This window comes from Arachis ipaensis, chromosome B08, assembly GCF_000816755.2.
Source record: "Arachis ipaensis cultivar K30076 chromosome B08, Araip1.1, whole genome shotgun sequence".
Taxonomy (NCBI): Eukaryota; Viridiplantae; Streptophyta; class Magnoliopsida; order Fabales; family Fabaceae; genus Arachis; species Arachis ipaensis.
Window position 1 is genome coordinate 126,539,071 of NC_029792.2, and position 10,443 is coordinate 126,549,513.

The 10,443-nt window shown below is 32.6% G+C and overlaps 1 protein-coding gene across 1 annotated transcript; it reads right to left on the minus strand.

Annotated features, from left to right (window-relative positions):
• Positions 8,315-10,436, minus strand: LOC110265788. Its single transcript, XM_021109039.1, has 2 exons — positions 9,439-10,436; positions 8,315-9,070 (listed from the first exon to the last, which is right to left on the minus strand). Exon 2 carries the CDS (start codon positions 9,019-9,021, stop codon positions 8,434-8,436), a length of 588 nt encoding a protein of 195 aa, XP_020964698.1. The 5' UTR covers positions 9,022-9,070; positions 9,439-10,436; the 3' UTR covers positions 8,315-8,433.

A 10,443-nucleotide genomic window follows, 5' to 3' on the forward strand; every position in this document is an offset into this window, starting at 1 on the left:
ATATATGTGGATATTCAAAATAAAAATTTAATCTTTTTTTTTTAAATCTATCAAGCTAAACAAGTCAATCTTTTTTTTTAATTTGTTATCTAAATAGATAATTTGTAATTAAAGCATGTTTTTTTTATAGTAATTATTGCCAAATAAAAATAAGTTAAAAAATACACTAGTTATATTTTTTAGAAAACAAATTTAAATCTTTTTTTTATGTCCTATATATGAGAATCTTTTATATGTATTTAGAACTTTCTACATTTACATATAAAAAGAAAACAAAAAATCTTAAAATGAATTTAAATATGGAATTTTTGAAATGAAATCTTTTCTATTTTTAATCATAATCTAATCTAACTAACATACTCTGGCTAACAGGTGAAGCTTATATAAATGTATTCACTTATATAAATGTTGTGTTTAAGAAAAGGAATCCAAGCAAGAAGCTAGAGAATGAGTCAAGAGAATTCACATATGTTGAAGATTATAGAGGCGACGCTGTTTGCCGACGACCACAATGTGGGTGGTAATCCACCGCCTCAGCTTCAGCCTCAGCCAGGTTGGGATATGGAGATGTGACGTCGGTGGTCATCAACCACTTCAACCTCAACTTCAGCCCAAGCTGCAGTCGGATAATCAACTATCTCATTCTTGGGACGACAACAAATAGTTCGATGAGTGTTTGCCGGAAGCTATGGAGAACCGCCGGCGGGAGGCGGAAGCTATGAAGATGACAGAGCAGTCGGATAATCAACCACCTCATTCTTAGGACTACAACAAACAGTTCAATGAGTGTTTGCCGGAAGCTATGGAGAATCGCCGGCGGGAAGCGGAAGCTATGAAGATGAGAGAACTATTATGGAAGCCCATTATCTGGTTATCAACCACTTCAGTCTGAGCCTCAGCCGTGTGCCATTGACGTGTGTGGTTATCAACCACCTCAGCTACCGTCTCAGCCTCAGCCTCATCCTTGGTCTCGGCCACTTCAATCTGAGCCTCAACCGTGAGCCATTGACGTGTGTGGTAATCAACCACCTCAGCTACGGTCTCAGCCTCAGCCTCATCCTTGGTCTCAGCCACTTTAGTCTCAGCCTCAGCCGTGTGCCATTGACGTGTCTATTAATCAACCACCTCAGCTACCGTCTCAGCCTCAACCCCAGTCCCAGCCCCAGCCTTGGTATCGACCACTTCAGCCTCAGCCTCAGCCATGTGTCATTGACGTGTGTGGTAATCAACCATCTCAGCAACCGTCTCATCCTCAACCTTGGTCTCGGCCTCGGCCTCAATCTCATCCCCAGCCCCGGTTTTTCGCTGATACATGTGGTTATCAAGTCTCAGCCTAGCCTTGGTCTCGGCCTCAGCCTTGGCCTCGTCCTTAGCCTTGGCCTCGGCCTCAGTTTTTCGCTGGCACGGGTGGTTATCAACCACCTCAATTGCAGCCTCAGCTCCAGCCTCTGCCTCAACCTAAAGCTTTTGAGTCGGTTGTTGCCAAATTGTTTTCGGGATGCCATACACAACCACCGGGAGGTGGTGGCTGCTCGTCTCCCGGGAAAGACCCGGGCGCAACTGCAAGAACGCTTCCAAAAGATGATGAACGACGTCATCACGTCAACACCATCCAAAATGGTTATACCACAAACACAAACAATCCTCTGAATGCTGCATCTGGAAACATGACAATCATGATGGATTGGCTGTGCCTGCTACCACATTGGAACACAACTCTTTTTTAAGAGTTCAATCGACGATCCTGGTTCTGAAGGCATGGCAGTTTCAAAGATATTCAGGCGGTCAAAAGACCCATGCTAAAAAGACAAATAGTACTAATTCAGTTCAATGAAATATAATAAGTATATTAGTTACAGAAAGGTTAATATCCTGCTGCAATAGACATCTTTTGAAGAGCTTTCAAAAGAAAATCACAGATTAGCAGATTAGCACCACATGAACGAGAATACAAATGATTGAATTTCATAAGTGCACTGTAAACACATGCTACACATCAACAAAAAAAGGGGGATGGGGTGGGGAGAAGAAGAACAAAAAAGCAACAAAAGCTGAAAAAACAGCATTACAATCTGCATCATGATATCTTCATTTAATCAACTCAGCCATTCTGATATGATGAGATGTACCATGATATAAATTACAAAGTAACAACTATTTTTGAAAAATATTAGAATCCTAAACATACTAAAATAAAGATAAAACATGGCGTAATGTAAGAAAATATAAAAACCAATCCTAAAAGATTGCTCTAAGATATTACAAGATACATCATTTTTAAGAGTTCAAAAGGGGTAATTGTTTAGGCTTCCAATATTCTGAAACAGTGATGCTTGACAGGATTTTAAGTCTTCAACATTGTAATTGTCATAAATGACAAGAAATATGATACCCAAAAAAAGGAAAATCCAAGTGCTTGTCTTATATAATGCTTAGAAGCTAGAACAGAATAATTGGCTTTATCCAGGAGAAGAAAACATGATGGAACCAATGACTTAATATAACAAAGACAATGAATAAATATTTTTCAAGTTTCAATGAAATATTGTGAAAAATTATAAGTTGTCTCTTAACCTGTTTAATTTCATTCCACATATCCTTAGCCGAGATACCCTTGTGAGCACCAGATATAACAAAGACAGGACATACTGATATATGCACATCTTCAGTCTCCTCTGCTGCAATTGCAAGTGTGACAGGAGACCGCTCATTCGTAGTCCTATAGTATCATCTAAATTAATTGATAAATCCCAAAATTATTTATCATTCAAAAGTATAGTAAGGGTTAAGGCTTTACTTGTGATGTAGAGGAACACCATGCACTTTGTCATTCACCCTAGCATAACATAATATGTATCTTGAATGTCAGAATAAAAAGCAATCAAATGGGACATTTTCACAAAGAAGGTGAACAAGTCACAGTTTTCTTACATCTTTGAATTAAAATGATTGCCAGTAAACTCAGAAAGTCCTCCAACAGAAATCTGAATGCATACATCAATTGTTTGCATTAAGCACCCCAAGAGCCAAGAATAGGATAAAACATTAAAACACCAACAGTGTAATAGTAAATAGTCAACAAATAAGTTTCACTTACAGTCCATGTGAAAAGCAAGGTGACATCTGCTGTTGTTTTTCCAAAATTATTTAACTGCATAAATAACATTCATTGCTTACTAGGAGCAACATATGCATCAAATTCTAAGTAAAAAAGAAATTGAAGTGAATCTTGTCTGCCACGAAAAGTAAAAACTGATGATGTAACGCAGCAACAAAATAGCTTCAAGTGTAAATTAAATTAAACTCTCATAGCTAAATTAGCTTATTGGAATCATAACAAGAATAATGCACTAAATTAAACTAAAGAGCCAAGTCCACTCAGCCAAGTCAAAGACACTCAAGATCATAAAGGTTCTACAATGAAACAAAGAGATGAAGCAAGGAGTTGAGAAAAACACCTATGGCAAACGTTCTCCAAAGAAAAATGGCATAAAAAGATTAATGGGAAATCAAGAGAGAAAGAATGGCTTGATCACTACTCAAGCACGAGAACAAAAAATAGATGAAATAAGACAATAATGTAGGACAAGTAAAAACTGGCATATTTAATGAACAATTTGAATAAAAAATTCAATGATGGTGGCAAAGAATATGAAAATAACTGATCTCTTCAAGGAGTAGATAAATTGTGAATAAGATTCAAACAGTATTGTGAATCATATTTATTGTGATCAAATAAAACAACTTACATAAAAATTTATTCAATAATTATATATAGAAAGTGTACACACTATATAACATAGAAAGATATCATGGAAAATATATAACTTAAATTGAAGGATGTTCTATGAATTTGCCTTTTCTTTTCTCATTTATGGAATGAAAATAATTTTCTTCTATGAACAACAAATAATTCTATTACATCTTGTCTTCATTTTCTTATTTAAGGCTGTCATGGTAAATATGATTTTCACTATAAATAAGAACAACAAAAATGTTGTTACAAAAGTCACTTATTTTCGTTCATAAAAAAGAGGCAATAATAACATTAATAAACAAAATTTTATTACTGGCATCATGTAAATACTAAATACAGCTCAGCAAGTTAATTGGAGTAATTGTGTAAATACTTAATAAGCTAATTAGTATCAAATACTTTGTCTATAATCTAATTAGTGTCAAGCTCTTCTTATACTAACTCTCAACTTCAATGACAACCAAATAAAATATGAAAAAGAAGTAATCATTAATAAAAGTATAAAATTACCTAAAAATATTTTATAACTGATTTTTATGGATGAAATACTTTTAAAAAATTTTTACATATCTGTTTAATTAATATATTTGAAACTAATAATCTTTTAAAAAGATACATCTTTTCTACCAAAAGTCCCTTCAGCATAGCCATCAGACTTTAGATAAAATCCAGTTCACCGTCCCCTTCGACATTGTCATCAAAGCCGGAGAACTAGAAAATTAAATATTATTGATAAAAAGGTTATGAATCACAATTACATCTATAATGATCGCATATTCCTACATCAGTATTTTTTCAAACCTAGCTTCTGGTCATTGTTCATTTACAAAACTAGCTAACAACTAATTCGAACTAGATATGTGCAACCTAAATAAAAATCTTTAAACCATTTACATGTTCATCCTCCTATAAGCAAATCCTCCATCCATTAAAAACCTTGGAATTAGGGCACAATTTTTACATTGAAAAATAATTAAAATAGTGTAACTATCATGGATAATAACTTAAAAGAGTTTAAAATAGCCAATTAAATATTTTCTATATTAGTGGAAATTGAATTAGACTAATTAATTGAGAGTAAGGAAATGACTTACAATGATCAAATTACATCAAAAATGCTTTTTCTTAGCTTTTTTCCATTTGCTAATTCTTTTTTATGTAAAAAATATTTCTAAGCCAGACTGAAAATTTGACTAGGAGTTTTTGTTTTGACATAATATTCTGAAATTCTTGTCCAGTGTAAACCTTCTTGTTGGTATCCTCTAAGAAATAACCTACCAAAATATGATTTTTGAAATAACTATTAACAAATTTTATACTAAAAATTTTTAAACAAAAACATAAACTATTTAATTAGTAACGATATTTTTAGATATCAAACAATTTTTTTTTTCTTTTTTGGTTTTCAGTCCAACCAGAAACATTATTATGCCAACCACGGTCAAAACAAAATAAATTTAACAATCAACAAAAAATTACTTTAGAATTCGCTCAAATTGCTAGTTATTGATGCACAAAAATACTAACGTATGAAAGCTTTAATTAACAAGAGAGCAGTGAAGTTGATCTTACAGAAAAGAGGTGCTAGACTATATATTGTAGACAAGATACAATCATCATCGACAAATTAGAGATGTATCTAAATCAAGGAAGTGCTCTTATATGTTGATACTAGTTGCTTCACTTTTTTTTTTTTTTTGTAAACACCAATATTCAACTAAATAATAAATAAATAAGGAAGAGGAAAAAAGAAGTAATATAATAAGATCCATTCTTTGTTGGTGCTGCCTCCTTCTCTGCGGCCGGTACTACCTCCTCCTCTGCAGCAGGCACTACCTCCTTGCTGTCATGATAAAAATAAACAAAATATTTGATAATCAATGAATTTCTTGTGAACAAAAATATTTATATATTTGATCATCTCCATTTCAAAATATTTTATTTAGGGCTTGTTTGGGTGAACTCTTAAGAAAAGATCTTTTTTCGAGTTATCTTTTTTTAAAAGATCTTATAGAGAAGTAAAAGTAATTTTATGTTTGGATATCTCATGTAAAAAGGTCTTTTTATCAATCAATTATGTTTCCGTATAACAATATAAAAGTACTTTTTTATTTATTTATTATATGAAAAACATCTTTTTTTAAGGAAAAAAGATCTTTTAAATAAAGATGTAAATTACAGCTTCTCAAAAAAGATCTTTTTTTTATTTTACTAGTGCTTTTACTTTTACTACTAGAAATTTGCCAAACACATTAAAAAATAAAAAAAAAGATCTTTTTTCATTAAAAAAAGATCTTTTTTTAACAAAATAATAGCGCCCAAACATACACTTATTCCAAAAACTTATCTAAGGGAAAAAAAAGTTCATTGTTTATTAAGTTTGTTGGCACAGGATTCGGTGGTCCAGGAATCTTTGGACCACTTAGTGGTCCAAGTAAAAAACATGTTTTTGGAGTTTTTTTATCAATTACTACGTAGTCCTTGAACTAATTTTAATTACAAATTAACCCCATATATTTTATTTAATTATAAAAATAATTTTTTATTTTATAAATTATTATTTTATCAATTATCTATTATATTTATTAACAATCAAATACAAAAATAACAACCAATTATATCCTCCATTCATCCTAATAATTCCAATTGATTAAAAAATTAACTTTGATCTCGTTACATTCGTCCATGGCTTCCAAATCGTGTTTCCTTGAAATTCAATCGATTGATTTTTCAAAATAATCGATTGAATGATAACTCAATAGATTGGTTTACACTATATCACAAACAATCGATTGAAAGTTGTAAGGTAGAATGGTAAAAAGCTTAAACCAATCGATTGTTTATACTTTCCAATCGAATGAATGCCTCAAAACAATCGATTGTTGTTGTTACTCAATCGATTGAATTCACGAAAACAACATGGATTTGCCAAATACAATCGATTGGAAAGTGATGACATTGAAGTTTTAGCCAAATTCAATCGATTGGTAATGTAATCCAATCGATTGGAAGGTGATGAAGTTGAATGTTTTGCCAATTTCAATCGATTGGTAATGGTACCCATCTACTCAATCAATTGTTTTTTATTATACCAATAAGCTATTGAACCAACTTGGTTAAACTTGGTTATCAAAATAATTTCGTCATGTAGTATCACGGATTTAATTAATATTAGTAGAAATACATTTCCTTCGTCCAAACTAGACCAAACTATAAGATCAATGATTTAAGTTAAGTGATAAAAATTGTTCTTATGTTAATACATTGATATTGGTGCAAGAAGATAATAAGATCCTGATCATTGTGATTGAAAAAAAAATTGGATTAATGAGGATTTGTACAACCTATTTGTGATTTATGAAAGTAGAATAGAATAAATTGTGCAAAATTCTACAGAATTCTGAAAAATGAGAACATTACCAATTGATTGAGTAGATGGATATTCCATTACCAATCGATTGAAATTGGCAAAACATTCAACTTCATCACCTTCCAATCGATTGGATTACATTACCAATCGATTGAATTTGGCTAAAACTTCAATGTCATCACTTTCCAATCGATTGTATTTGGCAAATCCATGTTGTTTTCGTGAATTCAATCAATTGAGTAACAACAACAATCGATTGTTTTGAGGCATTCATTCGATTGGAAAGTATAAACAATCGATTGGTTTAAGCTTTTTACCATTCTATCTTACAACTTTCAATCGATTGTTTTGTGATACAGTGTAAACCAATTGATTGAGTTATCATTCAATCGATTGTTTTGAAAAACGAATCGATTGAATTTCAAGGAAACACGATTTGGAAGTCATGGACGAACGTAACGAGATCAAAGTTAATTTTTTAATCAATTGGAATTATTAGGATGAATGGAGGATATAATTGGTTGTTATTTTTGTATTTGATTGTTAATAAATATAATAGATAATTGATAAAATAATAATTTATAAAATAAAAAACTATTTTTATAATTAAATAAAATATATGGGGTTAATTTGTAATTAAAATTAGTTCAAAAACTACGTAACAATTGATAAAAAAACTCCAAAAACATGTTTTCTACTTGGACCGCTAAGTGGTCCAAAGGTTCCTGGACCACCGAATCCTGAGCCCAGTTTGTTCATAAAACTTATAAGAAAAAGGAAATATAGAATAAGTAAATAAAAAGAAAGAAAGAATACGAGAAATAAACCTTGCAAAATAAGAAGAGAATGAAAATATTGAGAATACCGACCTGTGATGATGATCAGTTGAGGCTCAGACCGAAGTGGCCGAGACCAAGGATGAGGCTGAGGCTGAGACGGTAGCTGAGGTGGTTGATTACCACAGTCATGGCACACGGCTGAGGCTCAGACCGAAGTGGTTGATAACCAGATAATGGACTTCCATAAAAGTGCTCTGTCATCTTCATAGCTTCCGCCTCCTGCCCGGTGGTTCTCCATAGCTTCTGGCAAACACTCATCGAACTGTTTGTTGTAGTCCCAAGAATGAGGTGGTTGATTATCCGACTGCTCTATCGTCTTCATAGCTTCCACCTCCCGCCGGCGGTTCTCCATAGCTTCCGGCAAACACTTATCGAACTGTTTGTTGTCGTCCCAAGAATAAGATGGTTGATTATCCGACTGCAGCTTGGGCTGAAGTTGAGGTTGAAGTGGTTGATGACCACCGACGTCACATCTTCTCCATATCCCAATCAGGCTGAGGCTGAAGTTGAGGCGGTGGATTACCACCCACATTGTGGCCATCGGCAAACACCTCCGCCTCTATCATCTTCAACATATGTGAATTCTCTTGACTCATTCTTGCTTTAAGTATTTTCGTCGTCTTCTTAATTAGCTTCTTGCTTGGATTCCTTTTCTTAAACACAACATTTTCGTCAATGGCAAACGGCTGAGGCTCAAACTGAAGTGGTTGATAACCAGATAATGGGCTTCCATAATACAGCTCTGTCATCTTCATAGCTTCCTCTCCCGTCGGCGGTTCTCCATAGCTTCCGCCTTCCGGCAAACACTCATGAATAACCGGCTGAGGAGGTTGATTACCAGATTTACCACTCACGTCCATGGCACACGGCTGGGGATAGGGCTGAGGTGGTTGATAACCACCTACATTGGCTGCAAAAATCTTGTTTTCGTCCCCATTCCAGACCGGCTCAGGCAGAGACGGAGACTCAAAGTGAAACTGCAGTGGTTTATCGGCATCCAGGTCTATCATATCCCACGGATCCATTATTGCAGAATCTGATTGCTCTTCACTCATTCTTCTTCTTCTCTTCTTCTTCTCCTTCTTCTTCTTCTTTCTTGATTTCCTATTTTTAGATATAATATTTATGTAACCTTCACTTTCTAAGATAAGAGTGTGTCAATTTAATTTATATTAGATTATGGATAAAAAATTAAAAGATTTCATTTTCAAATTTGAGTTTTAAAATTTTATTTTAGGATTTTTTATCTTTTTGTATTATGTAAATTTAGATAGTCTTAATTAAGACAAAAGACTTTCAAAAGCATCAAAAATTGATTTAAATTTTGTTTTAATAAATATAATTTTAAATGTTAAACCAAAATTCAAATATAATATTGTAGTGAAGCAGTTAAAACTTAAAAGATAGTAGAATGGACAGACATAGTGAAAATATTAAAGGTAATATGCATAAGGTTAACATGAATAATGTACTTAATCTTGAAGCCTAAAACCAAGGTGTTAACTTAGAAAGAAGAGATCTTGTCCATAATTTCTCATTGGGATCAAAATCCAAACAGAGTACCTATATACAAAAAAAACAAAAAAAACAACAGAGAAATCCACAATCCTTCACAAAATTAACTAACCAACTATTAAGTAAGATAATACTTATAGCCAATTGAAGGTTAACTCCTATGCCTTTTAGACATGGTGTAATCATGTTTCTTCACATTCCCATCAACTAAACCACGGGCAAAAAATTTACTCTAAAATTAATATTATAATCCAATTTTTTAAATTACAATTTATCTTCTTTTTTTTTTTCTTTTTGGATAAACGGGACTGAAGCTCAAAGAGAAGAGATTACATAATTGTAACTAATCGGGATAGTATAGTTGACTCATTTAGATTACATAATATTTTCTTTTTTTGATACTCTGTTTCCTCCCTATACAACATACTTTAATTACAAATTATCTATTTAAATAAAAAATAAAAGAATTGACTCTATTTAAATTTTATGCATTCTCAATGCAAAATTCTTCTAAATTAATATCAAATCAAATTATTGTTATATAGACAAAAAATGGTTAACTTCTACACCTCAATCTCAACAAGAAACCAATTTGATCATTGCTAATTTTGAGTTAATTAAGTAAAGATCAACGAAGAATCTACTATGGATAAAAATAAATAATTATAGGAATACTTTAGAGCACAGGTGAGGTGCCAATAGTTTGTGATAGGAAGGGAAGGTTCTAGAGACCCTTTTATTATATAATGTAATGAATGAAACAGAGAAGACAATTTGTAGCCAATTAGTTAGTTTAGCCTTTAGTGTCTTAGCGCTTAGTATTAGCAAAATGATGTTCACAACAGAGTCAAACTAATCCAAGGTAAATCTTTCAGCTCATTCTTCCTTTGCTTATGTTGTTATGCTACAAGTACAGGGAGATTCTTCTAATAATATCATCAACACTTGACTCAAATTTTGCA

What these genes read in the sequence shown, in the direction of transcription:
- LOC110265788 (XM_021109039.1), bottom strand. Translation starts at nt 9,021, where the DNA reads ATGAGTGAAGAGCAATCAGATTCTGCAATAATGGATCCGTGGGATATG.